This window comes from Bos taurus, chromosome 5 (genome assembly GCF_002263795.3).
Source record: "Bos taurus isolate L1 Dominette 01449 registration number 42190680 breed Hereford chromosome 5, ARS-UCD2.0, whole genome shotgun sequence".
Lineage (NCBI taxonomy): Eukaryota > Metazoa > Chordata > Mammalia > Artiodactyla > Bovidae > Bos > Bos taurus.
Genome location: NC_037332.1, coordinates 94447378 through 94470774, shown reverse-complemented (window position 1 = coordinate 94470774; position 23397 = coordinate 94447378). Strand labels below are relative to the sequence as shown.

The following is a 23397-nucleotide window of genomic DNA, read 5'->3' as shown; positions in this document are numbered from 1 at the left end:
TAAAAGAAAATCTGGCATGCATATCTTAACATTCTTAGAAATTACTCTTAGGTTCAGCTTTTATTAATTCATAACTCTTCAAAGTTATTAATTGAAAGGGGCCCTGTAGCCCAATCTCCCACTCAATATTTGAATCTCCATGGCACCATCTTAGCCAAGTGGACGGACAGCCTCTGCATGGGCAGTTAGATGATTAAATCTCTATTATTTCCCATAGCAATGTATGATTCATTAATGGTTTATCTATGAGTCTTTAAGAATATATTATCTGCAAGTCAGAAACAAATTATATCATAGTCACAGGAGAAAAAAAAAAGATAGTGGCTATGTATAAGGAAACAATTGAAAGATTAATAAAAATTTAGCTTGATTTTTGTCTCTATCATATATTAAGTTAATAACATAGAGGTGTGACCAGCAAAGGTATAAAATGTGTCTTATTCTGCCTCTGCCTTATTGTTCACAATTACTTATTCCAAGTTAACACGTTTTCTTCATTATCTCTCACCCACTCTTCCTTTATATCCCTTTAGTCTTAACTCTGTGCCTAATTCCTGCTTTCTCTCTACTTACTTCCTTGCCTTTCTCCCTAATATGTTTATTACTTTGGCCGAGTATTCTTTTGGTTTTAAAATACAGTGATATGATTTTGCCATAATAATCCAGAAACTGAGCTGCAATAAGAAATTCTCTGACATGTAAGAATAAGCTGAACAGACACAGAAAGAATATGTGATTGAAGGCTCAGTAACTGTAGGGTAGGTGGATGAATGGATAAATGGATGAATTTCAGTTGATAAATATTAAGTTCCAAATAGTAAATTGCTGCATTAGATTCTGTGGTAGACAGTGACGTCTGCTTCTCTGCCTTTAGGAGGTTAAAATCTACAGGAAATTTATACACAGGACTAACCAAACATGGCGCAAGACAGACAGTGAGGAGCAATGTGAAGGGGAAGAAAAACTGGGGGAAGGGGAAGGCAGAGAAGAAGGGAGACATGGAATATTATTCAAGAAGGAGGACATAAAAAGTAGAGTAGTTAGCAAATAGAAAGTTAATATTGAATAAATATTATATTTCAGGATATTCAAGAAAGGAAAGCTGTGTTTTAAAATTTAAAGCACATGATATTAATTTGTAAAAAAAAGTCATATAGATCTCACAGTCACAGTACTGCATGCTATGACTTTAATTAAGGCTGTGTGTGTGTGTGTGTGTGTGTGTGTGTGTGTGCGTGCACGCGTGCGCGCTCAGTCATGTCCAACTCTTTGAGACCCCATGGACTGTAGCCCACCAGGTTTTGTTACTAAAGATATTTTGTTTAACATAAATTGTGTAGATTATTGCAAATTGGCATGAGGTACTTGTATCAGGCCACCAGTAACAGCTGTTGCCTTTAGGAACAGAAACTAAAATAGTAATCAAAGATGTAGAGAAAGATTTGAACATTTCTGTACAGAATACTATGAAAAAGTTTTACCTTTACCATTCATTGCTGTCCCATCAAAATGTTCTAATGGTAAAAATCACCTTTAAAATTATTTCAAGGATACAAACATTTCTGTTTTTGTCACCTTTTCAATTACATCTTGTACAGGGCAATAAGAAGCTATTTAATGATGAAATGCCAATTAACAACAAGAGCAGTATGTCAAGTAAAAGTAATGATATTTCCTCACCAAATACCACAGCATGATTTATAGAAATGCCATCCTTTCTCAAAGAATGGGATCCTCTCATTTGGTGCAGTAAATTGCATACTGTCTTTTTACAGCTGTTCCCAAAGACAAAGATATTTTTGAGCTTCATTTATAAAACTTAAATATAAGATTGTTGTTCCAACTTCTTGTAACTCAAAATAGCATCAGCGATGGCCAAACATATTATTCATGCAGTGGAAAGTAAGAAATGGTGACGATTTAAAGTTAACATTGTGAAATGAAGATGAATGTGTACAATGTTAACCTCAAATGGTTCAAATAGATGTTATGAACAATTTAACATGAGGCTAGCAGGATCTTGGTAAAAGAGCCATTCAAAATTATTTCCACTTCCTACTGTAAGATAGATGAAATTATATTTATCTTAGAAGGTTTTAAAGAGGATTAAGCAAAGTAATGCATAAGAAGTATTAACACAAAGTATATTCTTTTCTGTTGACTGATTGCCCCTTGTATACCCCAATATCGCATCATCATGCTGGCTCTTCATTTTCTTTCCAGCCCCTCCTCTCTTATCAGGGTTTTCCTGGTGGCTCAGACAGTAAAGAATCTGCCTGCAATGCAGGAGACACAAGTTCTGTGCTTGGGTTGGGAATATCCCTTGGAGGAGGGAATTCCTCCCTACTCAAGTATTCTGGAAAATCCCATGGACAGAGGAGCTGGCAGGCTACAGTCTGTGATGTCGCAAAGAGTCAGACACAACTGGATGACTTTCACTCACCCCTCTATTATCTGTCTGCCTTTCTTTCTGGAATAGGCCATTCTTTTCTTTGTAATTTGAATAATAGCTTAGCTGTCTTTTGGGGGGATTTTGTTTGTTTGCCTACATTCCTCTGTTCATACTGTTAGATTGTTACTTTCTGTCCCAAATGGTTCCTTATCAAGTATTTTTTCATTAAAAGTTCCCCCACTAAGAATTTAACATAATAAATGTAGTAGTTAACATAATAAATGTTTTGCTTCTATTGCAGAAAGCAAATCTGATTGTTTCACTCACCTGCTTGATAACCCATATGTGGCTTTCCATTGCCTTGAGAAGTAAGCCTCAGTTTTTTCAGAAGGACTTACAAAGTAGCCCATGATCTAGTCTCCACTATAGGGCATTCTGATGTCATTCTGGTTTCTCAAATACCTTGTGCTTTCTCCAGCCCCTAAATCTTCATATATCGTATCTTCTTCATAGATCGTATTTTTTCTCCAACTCATCAGCAGTCCAACTCTTACTGTAACTTGTACTTACCTGCAAAGGCTCTTGCTTTCTCGAGGGTAATTCTATTGCTAGGTCCTCTTTTATCATCATTCACTTCTTTACAAAAGTGCCTTTTCCACTTATAATTATTTAACTATCTAAAACATTATAATTCTTTTCTGCTATAGACTCCAAACACCCCTGGGACCAGGACCAAATTTCTTTTCTTCACCATCCTGTCTGCATACTGCAGACACTCAATTTTCAAAACTACATGAAGATGCACGTTGAATAAAGCATGTGTGTAAAGTATAGCATGTCATCCTTGACTTCTGGGCTTTAATTTATCTGGCATGGGGGGAATCCATCTTCTGAGAAAATCATAAAATTCCAGTAGTGGTGGAGGGCATAAAAAACTATTTGCCTTAGAGGTCTGGAAGCTCTGCTGTTGACAATGTTAACAACTCAATGAGAAGGGGAGTCAAAGGGCAATGCTTACAGAAGGTCACAGGGATCCCACCTAAATTTGCCGTGAACTGTGTGTTTTGTAAGCAGATGGCATTCTTTGTTAACTGTCCTCGGGATTTATTAATAATTAACTGCTGTTACAGTTGGAGAGATGCTTCATGCCTGTGGAGAAATTCGACTGAATTCAACCACTCTAAAACAAATGATTAATAGATACCTAATGAGAACCTGCTATATATCACATGAACTCTACTCAATTGTCTGTGGTGACAAAGAGGGCCTATATATATACGAATAGCTGATTCACTTTGCTGTACAGGAGAAACTAACACAACATTGTAAAGCAACCTAACTCCACTAAAAACATTTTTTAAGTATTTAACTTTTTACTGTATGTCCTACAAAAACTTACCTTCCTGTCATTCAACATTAAATTTTTATATTACTTGGTGGCTCAGATGGCAAAGAATCTGCCTGCAATGCAGCAGACCTGGGTTCAAACCCTGGGTCAGGAAGATACCCTGGAGAAGGGAATGGCAACCCACTCCAGGATTCTTGCCTGGAGAATCCCCTGGGCAGAGGAGCCTGGCAGAGTTGGGGCGGTGGGGTGAGGGAGGAGGCAGGGCGTGGGCACTACAGTCCATGGGGTTGCAAAGAATAGAACATGACTGAGCAGCTAACACACTTTGGGCTTCCCTGGTGGCTTAGATTGTAAAGAATCTGCCTATAATGCAGGAGACCCGAGTTTAATCCCTGGGTGAGGAAGATCCCCTGGAGAAAAGTGTTAGTCACGCCAGTCATGTCCAACTCTTTGCAGCCTCATAGAAGAAATGGTAACCCATTCCAGTCTTCTTGCCTGGAGAATCCCATGGAGAGGTATCTGGTGGGCTACAGGTTGTGGGGTTCCAAAGAATCAGACATGACTGAGAGACCAACAAAAAAATAAATGATTAGCACCATCATCTTTCACATTATCTTTCAATAAGTGGGACAGCTACATTTTTTACAAGCATCTTTCTGATGCTTAAAACCTATAAATCCTGGCAAGAATAGAGAAGAGGGATGGGGAATTTAAAAATTCAGGCAAAATAATGTTTGTCAGGGCTTCACGTTATGAAAATAACACTTTTTTCACAGAACTGACCTGTCAGGGACCCCTATTTTTCATAACATATTAAGCCAGAAGAATGTCACACATTGCAGAACTTGCCTGGTCATTGAATTGTTGAGAACAGATGTATGTCATGGCTTCCTGGATGGCGGAGCCACCTCCTCCTGAGTGGATCATCAGCAAGGCATAGCTTCCCAGGTCTTTAAACTTGTCAACACAGTAGGTCTTAGAAACTGTTCCCATAGTAACCTTCAGTCAAACAAGTTGGCTCAGGCTGTCACGTACAAGCATGATAGAAAAAAAAATGCTGGCCACTCTTGTTCAGGATGCCACCAAAGGGGTAATATTAATTATTCAATAAGTAGACCAAAAGAGTGGTTATGGAACCATTTATGATCAGTGTCCTAAGAAGATACATCTGCTAAAATTTACATGTCCCTAAATATATAACTTGCTTGCTTGCTAAGTCGCTTCAGTCGTGTCCGACTCTGTGTGACCCCATAGATGGCAGCCCACTAGGCTCCTCTGTCCCTGGGATTCTCCAGGCAAGAATACTGGAGTGGGTTGCCATTTCCTTCTCCAGTGCATGAAAGTGAAAAGTGAAAGTGAAATTGCTCTGTCGTGCCTGACTCTTAGCGACCCCATGGATTGCAGCCTACCAGGCTCCTCCGTCCATGGGATTTTCCAGGCAAGAGTACTGGAGTGGAAATACTGGAGTATTGCCGTTCTCTTGCTTTTCTGGAGCCATTTTATCTATAATTATTTGATGGGGAAAGTAATAAATTTCAGGTTGTTGTTATTCAGTCACTAAATTGTGTCTGACTCTTTGTGATCCCATGGACTATGGCATGCCAGGCTCCTCTGTCCTCCACTATCTCCCACAGTTTGCTCAAATTCACGTCCACTGAATTGGTGATGCTATCTAACCATCTCATCATCTGCTGCTGCCTTCCCCCTTTGCCTTCACTCTTTCCCAGCATCAATGTCTTTTCTAATGAGTCAGCTCTTCACATCAGGTGGCCAAAATACTGAAGTTTCAGCTTCAGCATCAGCCCTTCCAAATTCCAGGTAGTCTATTGTATTTTCTAATTAAACTTTCCCTTTTAGGTACACATGCATACACACACATACATGCATATGTATACATATATGTATGTATATATTATTTTTATATATAATGTAAATCTTAAATAGGACCATGATTCTATTCCTGTTGGTAATCTCCCAAGAAAGTAAAAATAAATCAAATTTACATACCCCAAAGAGGGGTATGTAAAAAGAATCAAGGAGAAAATTAGGTCATAAATAATGTAACAACAATTAGCTATTGTTTTTGAAGGCCCTAAGTATTTGGTATTCAAGTAGGTAATACACACATGTGATCTTGTTTTTCCCCCCAAATCTGATTATAATAGGTTCTAGCTTTTCCATAATTTACGAGAAGCAAAGGAGGCTCAAAGAATTAAAATGAGAGACTATCACTCAAGTGAGATTTGAACTCAGGTCAGCCTACCTCCAACATTTCTTTTTTATCTCCCAAACTGATTTTTTTCATGATATCACACTTTTTTTTAGCATGGCTCAAGCATGACCTAGAGGAAAAAAATCATAGCTTGTGTTGAGGGAGCTCACCACCAATTAAGGACAGCCACAGGGCTTCCCTTGTGGCTCAGCTGGTAAGAAATCCACCTGCAGTGCAGGAGACCTGGGTTTGATCCCTGGGATCAGAAGATCCCCTAGAGAAGGGAATGGCTACCCACTCCAGTATTCTGGCTTAGAGAATTCCATGGACTGTATTGTCCATGGGGTCACAAAGATTTGGACGTGAATGAGCGACTCACTTTCACTAAAGGACAGGTAAGTGGCTTAAATGGTAAATAATCCACCTGCAATGCAGGGGACCTGGGTTCAATCCCTTGGTCAGGAAGATCCCTTGGAGAAGGAAAAGGCTACCTACTCCAGTATTCCTGCCTGGAGGATTCCATGACAGAGAAGCCTGTGGGGCTACAGTCCATGGGGTCACAAAGAGTCAGACACAACTGAGTGACTAACACTTTCATTTTTCATGAAAGTTAGCTTTTGGGAAATCTTTTTGGCTCCAGGATCTGACAGTATGGGACTGTGGTAAAATAGTCATAAAATTTGTAGTTCAAGCATTGCTTTGAGCACCAGCTCCTCCACATAACAGTAGAGTAGCCTGAAGAAACTTTAATTTCTTTGTGTTTCAGTGTGTTCATCTGTGAAATGAGATAATAACTTAATGGAAGTTTCTGAGGATTGAATGAGAAAATTTATTTGAAGCATTTTATAAAATATAAAATTACTGTTATAAATTACTGTTATAAATATAAAAATTACTGTTATTTTATAAAACATAAAATTGCTATTGTTATTATCTTACATATTATATTCAGTCTTGGCATATATCTTCACCATAAGTTTCTTTACACTTTAAAAAATGCCACATTGAATTCTTTCCTCAAATTAAATTAATGTGTTTGCTTTAATCCACAAAAGTTAAGAGTTCCACAGAGCTTCTACCCCAAGTCTGTATCAAGAGTCAGGAAATAATTCCTGCATTAGTATATATAATAAAATGCCATTTTAGTCATTCATAGGCACACACACATGGCAACTTGCTAAGGAAATATTATCCATATTTATTTAAATTAATGCTTAATGGGTAAAAATTGACTTATCATTCTACTCTGGTTGGACAGAGCAAACAGAATGCTGAGAGTGCAAAGATAATCTATTTAATCAAGGACATGGCCAGTGCAACAAATTCAAGGGTTATAATCCAGTAGCCTATGGGCTGAGACTGAACTGCAAATGTATTCTTCTTCTTTTTTTTTTTTTTGTTTTTTTTATTTTGGTATGGCACTTTTTATTTGTAACACTTATTTACAATATAACCAATGTTCATGAACCCAGAAACTTACCACAACTCCAAAACAAAGCTAATATGAACATTCTCGTACATGTGTGCATTCATTTCTGCTGAGCATGTATCTAGAACTAGAATTCCTGGGTCATGTGCTATTTAAATATTCAGCTTTAGTAGATATTGCCAGTTTTCCAAAATGCTTAAGCTAATTTCCACTACCACCAGCAGAGAATGAAAACACCTCTTGGCCTGAATCGTTGTCAACACTTGCTTGTCTTTTAAATTTTAACTATCCTATGGGTATGTAGTTTATCTTACTCTTTAACTCCTTAAAAGTTGTCTTATGCTTTTATTACTTTATACTAGTAAAAGATGTGCCCTTTAAAATGTCACTAATAACTTCTTTTTTATCTTAATTTTTTATTTTATTTTATTTTTTAACTTTACAATATTGTATTAACTTCTTGATGACCAAATCTAAAGGCTTTTCTTCAATCCTTGCCCTTCGTCTCTTAGCAATGTCTGACACCACTGACCACCACTTTCTTCTTGACGCTGTATTCCTTCAACTCCCACGATATTGCTTTATCCTAGAAGATATACCTTTTTTTAATTGGAGAATAGTTGCTTTACAATGTTGTGTTAGTTTCTGCTGTACAACAACATCAATCAGCTATATGTATACATATATCCCCTCCCCCTTGAACATCCCTCCCTTCCCCTTCCCCCATTCCACCCATCTAGGTCATCACAGAGTACTGAGCTGAGCTCCCTGTGCTATATAGCAGATTCCCACTAGCTATCTATTTCACATGTGGTGGTATATTTATGTCATTAAAAAGCACCATTACAACAAAATAAAGATATACTGGCCAAAGAAAACACATGTGTTTGCCCCTAGGCAAACATAAAATAAAGGGTATACTAGACTTTGGAATTGTGGATAAAGATGTACTTTCTATTTATGATAGATTAGGTTTGACATTATACATCTTTATCCACAATTCCAAAGTCCCATATAACCTTTATGTTATGTTTGCCTAGAGGCAACCAAATATGTTTTCTTTGGCCAGTATATCTTTATCTTTGTTGTAATGGTGCTTTTTAATGATGCTTTACGACAATGCCTGTACCTTCCCATTTGCTAACTATTCCGTCATTCAATCCTCTTATACTTGACTGCTTCACACATTTATATTACCTGGCTGACATTTGAGTTTAGGCCCCTTTACTAAGAGGCCAAAGAAATGAGGGCTCTGTCTTATGAAGTCACAAAGACAGAAATGGCTGTATCTGAGCATGTTAAAACATGAAAGGCAGAATTGGTATGAATGTGGACTCAGGCACCTGGTTAGAACTGATGTATTCCAACCGAAAAGATACATTTAAGTGTTAGTCGCTCAGTCGTGCCCAACTCTTTGCGATCCCATGAACTGCAGCCCACCAGGCTCCTCTGTCCATGGGATTTTCCAGGCAAGGATACTGGAGTAGGTTGCCATTTCCTTCTCCAGTGGATCTTCCCAACCCAGGGATTGAATCCGGGTCTCCTGCACTGCAGGCAGATTCTTTTAGGACCCACATAAAGAAGTCTGGCAGTACAGAGCAGATTGTAAACATATTCACCCAGAAAGCCACTTAGAGAATGAGCTTATGGTTGCCAGGGGGAAGGGATAGTTAGGGAGTTTGGGATCGACATGTACACACTGCTGATTTAAAATGGATAGCCAACAAGGAACTAGTACAGGGAACTCTGCTCAGTGTTAAGTGGCAGCCTGGATAGGAGGGGAGTATCAGGAGAATGGATACATGTGTATGTGTGGCTGAGTTGCTCTGCTGTGCACCTGAAACTATCGTAACATTGTTAATTGGCTACAACACAATACAAAATAAAAAGCTTAAAGAAAAGAACCTGCTGTATGAGCTTTCTACTAGCACATAATAAAAACTGTATAAATTAATGTTCTTTATTACAATAGGGTCATCATTGTTGCCATTGTCATTGCTATGATTATTGGTCAGACACAATTCTAGGAAGGACAGAGTCACATAAGGCCTGTCTTTCTCTTTACTCACAAATTGAATATATCCCCAATGTCTTGCACAATTCCTGATATATACTGGTTGCTCAAAACATTTCTGAAGAATAATCAGAATAAATAATGGAAGATTAGGGAGAGGCCATCCTTAGCCTTTGAGACCAACATCCAAATTCTCCTCTGACAATTTCTGAAAGACATTTGTCAATCATTCTAGGAAGTTGTCAGGGCAGCTCTAGGACTGTGATCTTCCTGAAGGAAATGAAAGGAAAGACTGTGTGTGCTCAGTCATGTCTGACTCTCTGTGAATCTATGGACTTTAGCCCGCCAGGCTCCTCTGCCCATGGGCTTTCCCAAACCAGCATACTGGAGTGGATCACCATTTCTTCCTCCAGGGGATCTTCCCAATCCAGGGATTGAACCCGCGTCCCCTGTGTCTCCTGGATTACAGGTGGATTCTTTACCACTGCACCAAGACTATCTTGTTGGAAAAGCTTTCCCAGGAACCAGACAGGAGTCTAAGTGGATGCATTACATAATGTCTGCAGAGAATTATGGTCGTAAGGGCTATATAAGCACCAGACACCATTAAGATTACTATTTAGAGAAATGTCTATTTAGTTCTTTGGCCCATTTTATGACTGGGTCATTTATTTTTCTGGAGTTGAGCTGTAGGAGTTGCTTGTATATTTTTGAGATTAGTTGTTTGTCAGTTGCTTCATTTGCTATTATTTTCTCCCATTCTGAAGGCTGTCTTTTCACCTTGCTAATAGTTTCCTTTGATGTGCAGAAGCTTTTAAGGTTAATTAGGTCCCATTTGTTTATTTTTGCTTTTATTTCCAATATTCTGGGAGGTGGGTCATAGAAGATCCTGCTGTGATGTATGTCAGAGAGTGTTTTGCCTATGTTCTCCTCTAGGAGTTTTATAGTTTCTGGTCTTACATTTAGATCTTTAATCCATTTTGAGTTTATTTTTGTGTATGGTGTTAGAAAGTGTTCTAGTTCCATTCTTTTACAAGTGGTTGACCAGATTTCCCAGCACCACTTGTTAAAGAGATTGTCTTTAATCCATTGTATATTCTTGCCTCCTTTGTCAAAGATAAGGTGTCCATATGTGCGTGGATTTATCTCTGGGCTTTCTATTTTCTTCCATTGGTCTATATTTCTGTCTTTGTGCCAGTACCATACTGTCTTGATAACTGTGGGTGTGGAGAAAAGGGAACCCTCTTACACTGTTTGTGGGAATGCAAACTAGTACAGCCACTATGGAGAACAGTGTGGAGATTCCTTAAAAAACTGGAAATAGAACTGCCTTATGATCCAGCAATCCCATTGCTGGGCATACACACTGAGGAAACCAGAAGGGAAAGAGACACGTGTACCCCAATGTTCATCGCAGCACTGTTTATAATAGCCAGGACATGGAAGCAACCTAGATGCTCATCAGCAGATGAATGGATAAGAAAGCTATGGTACATATACACAATGGAGTATTACTCGGCCATTAAAAAGAAAACATTTGAATCAGTTCTAATGAGGTGGATGAAACTGGAGCCTATTATACAGAGTGAAGTAAGCCAGAAGGAAAAACACCAATACAGTATAATAACACATATATATGGAATTTAGAAAGATGGTAACAATAACCCTGTGTACGAGACAGCAAAAGAGACACTGATGTATAGAACAGTCTTATGGACTCTATGGGAGAGGGAGAGGGTGGGAAGATTTGGGAGAATGGCATTGAAACATGTAAAATATCGTGTATGAAACGAGATGCCAGTCCAGGTTCGATGCACGATACTGGATGCTTGGGGCTAGTGCACTGGGACGACCCAGAGGGATGGTATGGGGAGGGAGGAGGGAGGAGGGTCCAGGATGGGGAACACATGTATACCTGTGGTGGATTCATTTTGATATTTGGCAAAACTAATACAATTATGTAAAGTTTCAAAATAAAATAAAATTTAAAAAAAATATTACTATTTAAAAAAATTGAGCATTCCATCATTCCCTATATGGTAACCTTAGCACAGCAGAATTGTTTAAGTGTTCCCTCTAAAATCCCCTCTGATAAGACTAATCATTGACTGGATTGCCAGCTGGTGCACTGGTAATTTTCTAGAAGTATATCACACAGACGGATCAACATGGGCAGATCTGGCGCACTTGCTTGGAGACCACTCAGGTCTTATGCAAACTGTTACAACAGCCTCCTTACTTTCTCCTGGCCTTAGATGAGCCCAGTCAGACAACTTCTAACTATACTGGTCCATCCTCCTAACTATATCGGCCTTTCTAAATTGTGATCTGTCTAATCATGTCACTTTTCTACATTAAAACTGTTCACGATTTCTTTTGGGCTAAAATACATCCTGATTCCTTAACAAGGCACAAATTGTGCTAGGGCTCTCCAGCTTCTCTTCTGAGCATCCTACCACTATCTAACTACTCCACAGCACTGTGGAGCCTCTTCCCACTTCTCTAGGAACTAGTGTATAGAAAAGTCTAGGTGACTTTTCTGACCGTTGTACCCCTGGGAAACTCCTAAGTAGCTTTCAAGCATTGCTTTCACCCTGAAACCTTCCCTGATGTCTATCCAGAGAAACAGAATGGATCGCTGTCTTCTTTACACGTCTATAATACTGGACAATATTCTTCTTTCAAGATCTTTGGCTGCAAATTTTGGAAGTCCAGCTTTAAACAACATAAGCTATAAGCTGGAATTTATTCACTCATGTCACCAAACTGCATGGTGGGTGGGCCTTATGATGACAGAGACTGGGGCCTTTGAACAAATCAGAAATTCTCCCTCAGACAATGATCTTCAAGGGGCAGAAATTACAGACACTGATTTCCCCAGGTCTGCATGCACACACGCAAGAGACCAGAAGAGAAGGGCTCCTTCTCACTAATTCCAGTTAAAACTTTTCAGAGGAAGCATTTCGGTTGTCTGGCTTGGTCCACGTACGTGTCTCTGTAACTGTCTTCATGGGGAGGGGATAGGTACTATGATTCACCCAAACTGAGTCCTGGGGTGCTTTCGCCAGGGAGTTGGGCACCATAATCAGCAACCCCATCAGCATCCTTACGGGCTTTATAATGGAGAAGAAGCAGTGATCCAGAGAAGAGGGCACAATCTAAGTAGGGATTTCAGATAGGCAGGAAAAACAGGTATCAACCAGTTTTTCAAAGTTTTTAACTAATGATTTTCAGCTGGGTTATAACTGTGCACCTCTCCCTGGAGTCTGAGCTTCTGGAGTTTAAGTATCCTGTCTTACACACTTCTCTTTCACTAACACCGAGCACGCTAGCACTGTGCCTGATGTCATGTTGTCAGTTAGCTAATGTTTTGTCGTTGAATTAATAAATGCTATTTCTCCAAGGATCTGTGATTAAAACATCCAGTGAACAGAACTACTGAATTTGGCTGGGTTTTGAAGTTCGTTAAGTGACTATTTACAGAACCTCTATAGTTTAAAGGTCATTGAATGGTTCAAAACATAACTAAAACAAATCCTGTCTTTACACACTCCAAAATTTATACATACACATAAACTTAGGAAACAACGTCAAATTTTACGAATCCAAGAGTAGGGATATCTGCATTATATGGTCTTAAAAATGCAAGCAGTCAATAAGTTATCTATGATGTGGCATTTTGAATTTGATGTGGTGGTGGAATGATATCTTGGGTTTTTTTTTTTTTGATCTCATGGTCTTTGTGTGAATGACTTTTATTTTCTTCATTAATTCGAAAGACATGCTAAAACAGAAAAAAATAGAACATCCACTGAATGAAACGTTTATACCATGCAAGAGAATGCCATCAGGAACATTCCAAGATATTCCTTTTTTTTTTTCTTGTTAACTTATTGGGAAAATTTTAGTCCGTGATGTTAATTACAACTTTAAAATTTTTTGAAGCTTGGAATGGAATAATAATTATAAAATAGATATCTCTATTTTGCTTAGTCAGTCATGGGTAATTATTTTTACCATCTTTATGGAGGTATAATTGACAGATACAAATTGTACATATTAAAGTTTGATTTTTTAAAGTTTTATTTTATATAGGAGTATAGCTGATGAACACAATAATTTTTGAAATATAGCTAATATTAATTGATTTCACACTTTTAGCACTTTTGTAAAAGCCATCTGACCCTTACAAAAATCCTAAGAGTTATAGGAGTTATCCCTATTTTATATATTAAGAAGCTATGGTTAAAAGATCCCTGGGATTTCCCAAGTTCACAAGGGTAATACTCTGCCCAAAAAGAATAGAAAATCAGACCCTCTGATTCCAAGTCCACTGCTGTTTTCTTAAGGAAATTATTTAATCTCTCTGAGTAAAATAGGAATAACACTGATTTCTTTTTTAATTGATTATTTATTTATTTACTTATTTATTTATTTTTGACTGCACTTGGGCTTTCTATAGCTGTGGCAAGTGGGGGCTACTCTTCCCTGCATTTCTTGGGGTTTTCATTGCGGTGGCTTCATTGGTTGTAGCTCACAAGCTCTAGAATGCAGGCTCAGTAGTTGTGGCACACAGGCTGAGTTGTCCCACAGCATGAGATCTTCCCAGGCCAGGGGTCAAACCCTTGTCCCTTGCATTGGCAAGTGGATTTTTAACTACTGGACCACTAGGGAAGTCCCAATAACACTTACTTCTAAAGATGGTTGTAAGGAATAAAAGGAAAATATACATAGGTATGTATCAGTTCAGTTCAGTTCAGTCACTCAGTCATGTCCGACTCTTTGTGACTCCATGAACTGCAGCACGCCAGGCCTCCCTGTCCATCACCAACTCCTGGAGACCACCCAAACACATGTCCATTGAGTTGGTGATGCCATCCAACCATTTCATCCTCTGTCATCCCCTTCTCCTCCTGCCCTCAATCCCTTCCAGCATCAGGGTCTTCTCCAATGAGTCAGCTCTTTGCATCAGGTGGCCAAAGTACTGGGGTTTCAGCTTCAACATCAGTCCTTCCAATGAACACCCAGGACTGATCTCCTTTAGGATGGACTGGTTGGATCTCCTTGCAGTCCAAGGGACTCTCAAGAGTCTTCACCAACACCACAGTTCAAAACCATCTATTCTTTGGTGCTCAGCTTTCTTTATAGTCCAACTCTCATGTATATACATATATATATATATATATATATCAGTCAGTTCAGTTCAGTCGCTCAGTCGTGTCCAACTGTTTACAATCCCATAGACTGCAGCACACCAGGCTTCCCAGTCCATCAGCAACTCCCGGAGCTTGCTCAAACTCAAGTCCATCGAGTCACTAATGCCATGCAACCATCTCATCCTCTATCGACCCGTTCTCCTCCTGCCTTCAATCTTTCCCAGGATCAGGGTCTTTTCCAATGAGTCAATTCTTCACATCAGGTGGCCAAAGTATTGGAGCTTCAGCATCAGTCCTTCCAATGAATATTCAGGGTTGATTTCCTTTAGGATTGACTGGTTTGATCTCCTTCCTGTCCAAGCGACTCTGAAGAGTCTTCTCCAGCACCATATTTCAAAAGCATCAGTTCTTCGGTGCTCAGCTTTCTTTATGGTCCACTCTTACATCCATACATGATTATTGGAAAAACCATATCTTTGACTAGATGGGCCTTTGTTGGCAAAGTAATGTCTCAGCTTTTTAATATATTTTATATATATATATATAAAATGCTTAGTGCAAAGCTTCATCCAGATCAAGGGACAGAGAGACAGGTCAATGCACCACAGTTGCTACTTTTGTCAAGGATGCTAGAAGAGATTCTTGGACTTCTGATGAGTCCATACCTGTGGCCAGTTCACGTCCTTATCCCATATCCCAGGGGATTCATCCCCCATTTTTTCTCCTCTTTAGTGCTGCCCACTCCATTTCCAGTAGCTTCTTTCTCCCAAGACTGGCTATAGAACAGGTGGCAGGCTCCTGGGCTCCCCTTCCTTGCTGAAGCCAAGCCCCCAGGCCCCGTTTTGCTGCCTTAAGCCAGGTACCTCCAGTTTAGGAAAAGAGAAATACCAAGGGGCACCAGAACGTGTGGATCCCAGACCTTGTTCTGACATCGACTATCTGCCTGACATTTGCACCACTGTTCTCTCAAGTGTGAAATGAGGGTGTTGGACCAGAGAAATTCCTATATTAAACTTTGTTCTGCAAAGGACATTTCAGTGAAAATATTTTTACTGTAGAGTCAAGCAATAGCATTACCAGTCTCAGAAGGAAGAAAAAAAAGTTTTAAATATTTTTCTAGCCACCAAATAAATCAGCATTGGCCTTGCCTAAGTGCACCAGATCCATTTCGATTATTTCTAACGCTTCTTTCTGGCCCTGCTTCTCAGCAAGGATAGCATGCCTGCAGCATACATTCAGAATTTTTTCCTGAATATAGATTCCAGGAAAAGCTAGAGCAAAGAGGACAGAGAAGAAAGAAATAGCATAGATGACATTTCTTTTAGGCTCACTGCCTAGATCGCACTTGGCCTGCTGCCTTCTTCTCATTAGTTCCACTGACTGAATCTGATTAGCCCACCCTGATTTATTTTTGGCAACCTGGGAGCACATGGGCCAATGCTTATTTTCATGGCTGATACAATCATCCTCAAAGCTGTTGTTAGCATTTGGAAGATTAGTTCCTTTCCCTGGAAGCTGTTACTGTCTACAAAGCATCATGACACATGAGACATATATTTCTTCAACACGCTACAAAATTGAGTTTATTTATTCTTCTTTTCGTTATCACAAACACTTCCAGTTTACTGGCTGTTAAAACATACAGCAAAGAATTCTTAGCAATTGCATATTCCATGTCTATAAACTTATTATTCTCTGAATTAGTGAATCGACTTCTGTAATCAATAATGTATAAAAACCAGGTTTCAGGTCTATTGGATATTCAGTGCTTGCATCAGCCTCATGTTCCACCTGACCACTGCCAATGGAGAATGGGTCATGTTTTAGATTTGATCCCAAAAGTACAGAATTCAGTTTTAAAAGTCCGCACATGTATCAGAGGATGAGAGACAAATGTGAACAAAGGGATCTGGGACTTTCCTGGTGGTCCAGTGGTTACGACTCCGTGCTTCCATTGCAGGGGGCATGGATTCAATCCTTCATTACAGAACTAAAATCCCACATGCTACAGGCTGTGACAAATATTTTTTAAAGCAAATCTGGGGGCTTCCCAGGTGGTGCCAGTGGTAAAGAACCTGCCTGCCAATACAGGAGACATAAGAGACCTGGATTCGACCCCTGGGTCAGGAAGATCCCCTGGAGGAGGACATGGCAACCCACTCCAGTATTCTTGCCTGGAGAATCCCATAGACTATGGAGCCTGGTGGGCTACAGTCCATACCGTCACAAAGAGTCGGACATGACTGAAGTCATGCAAGTGGTACTGTAGTTATTGTTTGGAGTCCATTTCACTAACATAATATAAATGTATTAAAAAAAATAAAGTAAATCTGTACTGACGATCCATTGTTAAAGAAATTTTCCCAGGCCTATTCAGGTCACAAACCACTTGGCATATGCCATGTGCTGGTCTTAGAGCTGAAAACACAGCTAGAAATAAGATGCAGTCTCTGCCCTGGAGGACTTACAGACTAGTGAGGTAGGGATGTTATGAACACTATTAAGTCTACTAAATGTTAACATAGAATTAAACTTCTCTTAATAGCCAGATAGTCTTTATAAGTGGTGCTAAGTCGTTTTCATCATGTCTGACTCTGTGTGACCCTATGGACTATAGCCCACCAGGCTCTTCTGTCCATGGGATTCTCCAGGCAACGATACTGGAGTGGGTTGCCATGCCCTTCTCCAATTCTTTATTAGTACCAGGACCTTTAAAAACTAGATTTCTTTAAAAAATTAAATAAGAAGAAAAAAATCAGTATATTTTTATGTCTTCTTTTAAAGGACTGATGTATCACATGCTTGATTTGTCTTGACACTATGCGAGGTACCAAAATCAATAAGCATATTAATTCTAAGAGGAGAAGGCTCCCATATAATTAATATAATCAGCAATCCTTTCATTCATTTTACAAATGCTTATCAGCTATATACTGTGTGTCAGTCTCAATGTTAGGAAAATAAGTCAAGAGGAGAAGACAAAGAAGTGTGGAAAGATCAAACTTGATACTTGTGTAGATCAGTGGTTAAGAGTCTGAACTGTATGTGTGACCTGGGATCAAGTGACTTACTCTTTCTGGCTCTCAGTTTTCTCAGCTACAAGCCGAGATTAAAAATAATAATACCTGTCTCCTGGGATCCCTATGAATCTTAAATGTGATGATTATGTTTACCAAGCCTGCCTACCTTGGTACCTGGATGCTTGTAAGTCCTTGACAAGTTTCAGCAATTTTTCTGTCCCACTTTCATGGAAGAAAAACCTGAGGCTCAGAGCAATGAAATAATTTGTCCTGGACATCACACACACTCAGAAGGAAAAGTGAAACAGAACAGCAAATGTTACAAAGTACACGAATTTTGTCAAGATCAGAGAACAGAAGTCCCAGTCTGCCTATGGAGTGTGGGAAAGAATCAGGAAGGAATATTTAAACCAACTACACAAATGATTTTTCAAATACTGTTCATAAACAGTTACCTGGGGACTTGGAGCAAAGTTTTCAGTGCACTGACTGCTGACTTTTCCATCAATGCCCACGGCTTTTCAGTCCAGTCCCTTCTTCAAAGAGCATCATGGTTTCTTTTAATGAGGACTGGCTAAAATTTAAAGAGAAGGATAATAAGGTTTCTCAGCCCTGATTTTTTTTTTTTTAGTTGTCAGAACTGGCAGGTGAGATGTCAAGGAAAAAATAACTGCGTTGAAACATTTTTCTAGAATTTTCCTAGGACTACAGCAGGACTACTCGTTCCCAAGTAAAACAATGCTTCTTCAAACCATATAGCTTTTTCAACAAAGATGAAACCAAGGACTTCTCTGAAAGTTGAGTGCCAAGATGATTTTCATTCATTTATTTTTACACAATTCCATGATGTTTTTATTTTGTGTTTACTACATGGCACAATCCGTGAATTGGAAGTAGCTTTTCAATCCGGAAGAATACTAAAAGTAAAAAGGCCTGAGAAGATCAATAGCCACAATAGGGCTAATATTCCTCTTTTTGATTTTCCGCATATACTAAAAAAAACCTGTGTAACCTTATTTCAGGAAGCAATACTTGTCACAACATTAATTTTGGGGGAAATTATCTCAGTATAATTTTAATGAAAATAATCTGAAACTTGACCTCCATTTTCTTTTTCTCTGTTTTCTTAAACAGGATGCTACCACATTCCACGTAACTGTCCGAGATGATAATAGCATCGCTGTCTCTTTAGAAGCTTCAGACATCATGAGTCCATCATCTGTGTATGTTGTGAAGATAACTGGTGAATCAAAAAATTACTTCTTTGAATTTGAGGAATTCAACAGTACTTTGCCTCCTCCCATTATCTTTAAGGCCAATTATCATGGCCTATATTACATAATCACTCTGGTGGTGGTAAATGGAAATGTGGTTACCAAGCCGTCTAGATCAATCACTGTGTTAACAAGTAAGCATCATATGTAATATGATCCTCTGTGTTTCTTTATTGGGTGTATTCTCTTGTAGTTCTCAGTCAGTCCAGAACGGCAAGATCAACTGCCTTCAAATCAATTGACAAGGTTCAAAGTTCTGCTTCACTTGGAATATAGTTTCTCACAGAAGTTGATCACATTATATTGTAACCTTCTGTTTAAAAAAAAAAGTGTTTTAAACAAAAAAGTCAACCTCAATAGTGTATTTTGAGATTGAATGGCCATTTTAGATTCATGATTGAACCATGTAATTTGCTATTATATAACTTAATAGTATGATCATAATTAAGTTTTTTTTCCCACTAGAACATATAGTCTCATGTTAAGCAACTTGCTTTTTGAAGTAAAGAATTTACACTCATATTTAGCTGGCTCAAATTCCAATTACACATTTTTAGCTGAGAGAGAATAAAAGACATCACTTATCAGTTGCTTTTCCCCACCTCAGCCTGAAAATAGCCTATGTTTCCAATGCCCAAGAAAAAACCTGAGGAAAAAAAATGTCATTGACATTTTAATCCTTAGTAACTCCTGCCTTAAGAGGTCATGCTGATATTAGAAGTTTTTTAGGAGTGGTTTTATCTATATATGATTTTTACTTTACTCTCTGACTTTAAAACCTACTCTCAAAATAAAATTCAATTCTACTGTATAAGGTGAGGTTGTTGTTGTTTAGTCACTAAGTCGTGTTGTGGACTGTAGCATGCCAGGCTCCTCTGTCCATGGGATTTGCCAGGTAAGAATACTGGAGTGGCTTGCCATTTCCTCCTCTAGGGGATCTTCCTGACCCAGGGATGGAGCCTGAGTCTCCTGCATTGACAGGTGGATTCTTTGCTGCAGAGCCACCAGAGAAGCCCCATAAGCTGAGGTATAGATGAAAACTGTTATCTATCAGTTCAGTGGCTCAGTCGTGTCTGACTGTTTATGGCCCCATAGACTGCAGCACGCCAGGCCTCTCTGTCCATCACCAACTGTTATCTATTAGATGGTAGAGTTTATCACTTAAGCAATGTAATGTCTCAGCAAAGTTCTTTTTGTTCATTGTTCCTCAGTGCAAATTTTCCAGCGACTGTAACCTTTTAATTGCCATCTGAAAATGATCTTTCTGGCCACAGTTAAGGAAAAGGACATAGTGATATTTACATTGGGGTAAAAAGAAAGAGAAACACCAAGAAGCAAGAATGCAGAATCAAGCTAAAGGACCTATTTTTAACATGTCTGTCAAAAATTATTTAAAGTTTCCCTTGGCAGAATACCAGGAACAGTACTGAGTTCTAAAAATTAGGAATGGCACAGACTCAAGACCTTCATGGTTTAAAGATATAATGAACAAATCTATAAGCTCACTGAATCAAAGAATGGACTTGCCTGGTGAAATACTATCTTAAACTTCGGAAATAGTGAATTAGGAGCTAATAGAGCCAGGCAGCAGATCTAGGTACATAATGCCTGTAATATAACTCCTTGAAATCAGAAGCCCTCTGCTTTATTCATCTTCATAATGTCAAAGGAACATCTAGCATAACCCTTATGCTTAATTGGTGATCAATAAATATTAATTCAATTTAGTTAAGCGAGTAACAGGAAAAAAGAGCCAGGGGAAAAAAGGGCTAAGACACAGAGAAAAATAAAGCTGTAGTGACTTTTGCTGACCCAACACTCATTAACATGAGCTCAGCTACTCTGGATTAGACAAAGCTGGAGAAGTCAGCTTTTAGTTAACGGTTCACAAAGAAATTTAAGTAAGTAAATAGTGAAAGATTTCTGAAATATCTTGTTGATATTTTAGCACATGAAGTAAGTTCTATTCAAAGTATCTTCTATTTTCTTTTGTGATTTTATTCTTTGATATGCGGGCTGGGAGGTGTGTTGTTGATGATCCAAAAACTGGGCAATTTTGCAGAGACCTTTTTGTTGATCTAAGTAAATGAGAGAACGTTGTTGCTGTTCAGCCACTGTCACTTTTGACTCTTTGAGACCCCATGAACTACAGCATTCCAGCTTCCCTGTTCTTCACTATCTCCTGGAGTTTGCTCAAACTTATGTCCACTGAGTCACTGATGCCATCCAACTATCTCATCCTCTGTTTCCCCTTTTCCTACTGCCCTCAGCATCAGGGTCTTTTCCCAGAATTGAGGTCTTTTTCATTGAGTCAGCTTTTTGTATCAAGTGGCCAAAATTGGAACTTTAGCTTCAGCGTCAGTCCTTCCAATGAATATTCAGGATTGATTTCCTTTAGGACTGACTGGTTTGACTGCCTTGCTGTCCAAGGGATTCTCAAGCATCTTCTCCAGCACCACAGTTAGAGAGCATCAGTTCTTCAGTGCTTAGCCTTCTTTATAGTCCAACTCTCATATCCTTTTATGACTATTGGAAAAACCATAGCTTTGACTATATGGATTTTTGTCAGCAAAATGATGTCTCTGCTTTTTGTCTAGGTTTGTATAACTTTTCCTCCAAGGAGCAAGCGTCTTTTGATTTTGTGGCTGTAGTCCTGTCTGCAGTGATTTTGGAGCCCAAGAAAATAAAATCTGTCACTGTTTCCACTTTTTCCCCATCTATTTGCCATGAAGTGATGGGACCAGATGCCATGATCTTAGTTTTTTGAATGTCAAGTTTTAAGCCAGCTTTTTTACTCTCCTCTTTCACCCTCATCAAGAGGCTGTTTAGTTCCTCTTCACTTAAGCAAATTCAATCGAATGGCCTATCTTGTTATGCATTCTGTGAGCACTGGTTGAGTGATGTTTTAATAAATGTCAATTTAGGTCACGTTGGTTGTTCAAGTCTTCTATCCTTAATGATTTGCTTTCAACTTGTTCTAACAGTGATTGACAGAGAGTGTGGATCTGTTTATTTCACCTTTCACTTCTTTTAATTTATGCTTTATCTATTTTCAAGCCCTATTGTTATGTTGTTAGGTGCAAATAATTTTAGGATTACTATGTCTTCTTGTTGGAGAAGGAAATGGCAACCCACTCCAGTACTCTTGCCTGGAAAATGGGTTGAGCTTCTTATCTGTATGCAATGTCCCCCTTTATCCCTCATCAAATGACTTGTGTTGAAGACTATTTTGTCTGATATTAATATAGACATTTTAGTTTTCTTTAAGTATTTTCATAGTTTACTTGTTTCATCTTTATACTTTAACCTACTTACATCTTTATAGGTAAATGGGTTTCTTGTAAACAGCATACAGTTGGTTCTGCTTTTTCCCCCAATCTGAAAATCTCTGTCTTTTAATTGGAGTGTTTAGACTAGCACTAGCCAATAATCACATATGTAATATTAAATTTTCTGAGAGACACATATTTTCTGAAAAGGTGAAATAAATTTTAATAACATAGTTTACTTAACCAATTGCATTCAAAATATTATTGTTTTAGCATGTCAACTTAAAAAAAATACGCACAACCTAAAAGTTGAAAGTTAAGTTTTGTTTAGGGAACATACGGAAAACTTCAAGCTCTGAAGGCAGCATCTCAAGTGACCCTGAGAAAACTGCTCCAAGGAGGCAAATGGGGAGCTAGGATATACAGGAGTTTTGCAACAAAGGGCAGATAGTAGGAACAGCCAATTGTTAATAAAAGCAAATAAAATATCTCAAGGAATGTAGCCATCTTCTATGTATGGGAGGGACTTCCTAGAAAATGCTAGTGGGAAAGAATCCACCTGCCAGTGTAGGAATTACAAGAGCTGTGGGTTCCATCCCTGGGTTGGGAAGATCCCCTGGAGTAGGAAATGGCAACCCACTCCAGTGTTCTTCCCTGAAGAATCCCATGGACAGAGAATCCTGGCAGGCTACAGTCCATGGGGTCACACAGAGTCAGACACGACTGAGCATAAATGCACACACACTGCCTGTATGAATCAGGAAAATGCTAGTTGCTTTCTTCTCTCCGGCTTTAATGGTGCTCCTTCTTTCTGTCGTGCCCTACTAAAGGGAAAAGAGTTGCTGTGTCCCCTCTGGTGTCCCAGAGGGGCTCATCTTTGGAATTCAGCTCATTTGGTTGCCTTGCAATCTCATCTCTCTGATAAACTCAAGAAAAATTATGTCTCACGCATTATTTGGCTTTTTCTTCTCACTGTTAGATGTCGAGGGATAATATTGAATTGCAGTTTTCTGCATCCTAATTGAAAGAGGAAACTTGCATTGATATCTAAAGAGTAAAAATTAATTAATGATGGTTTATTGTCTCTCACTTTCTCTTGCATTTTCAAATACTTAATTACACCATCCCAGTTTTGAAAGCAGTAACAGTTTGGGACTATAGGAACTGGGTTTTTTTGTACAAATATTTCTGGGACATTAGTGATATTTAGGTTTCAGCTTCCTCTTTTAAAAAAGAGAGGGTTAAAATGGATGATTAAGATTACTTTTGAGCTCTAAAATTAC

At 38.7% G+C, this 23397-nt stretch overlaps 1 protein-coding gene across 3 annotated transcripts in view; it reads left to right on the top strand.

The window, feature by feature from the left end:
- Positions 1–23397, top strand: part of PTPRO (protein tyrosine phosphatase receptor type O) — a 260131-nt gene that overhangs the window by 128751 nt on the left and 107983 nt on the right. For all 3 annotated transcript variants that reach the window (XM_002687771.7, XM_005206999.5, XM_005207000.5), the window contains exon 2: positions 18706–18979. In XM_002687771.7, coding sequence (XP_002687817.4) covers positions 18706–18979 — 274 coding nt within the window. The remainder of the gene's footprint in view (positions 1–18705; positions 18980–23397) is intronic.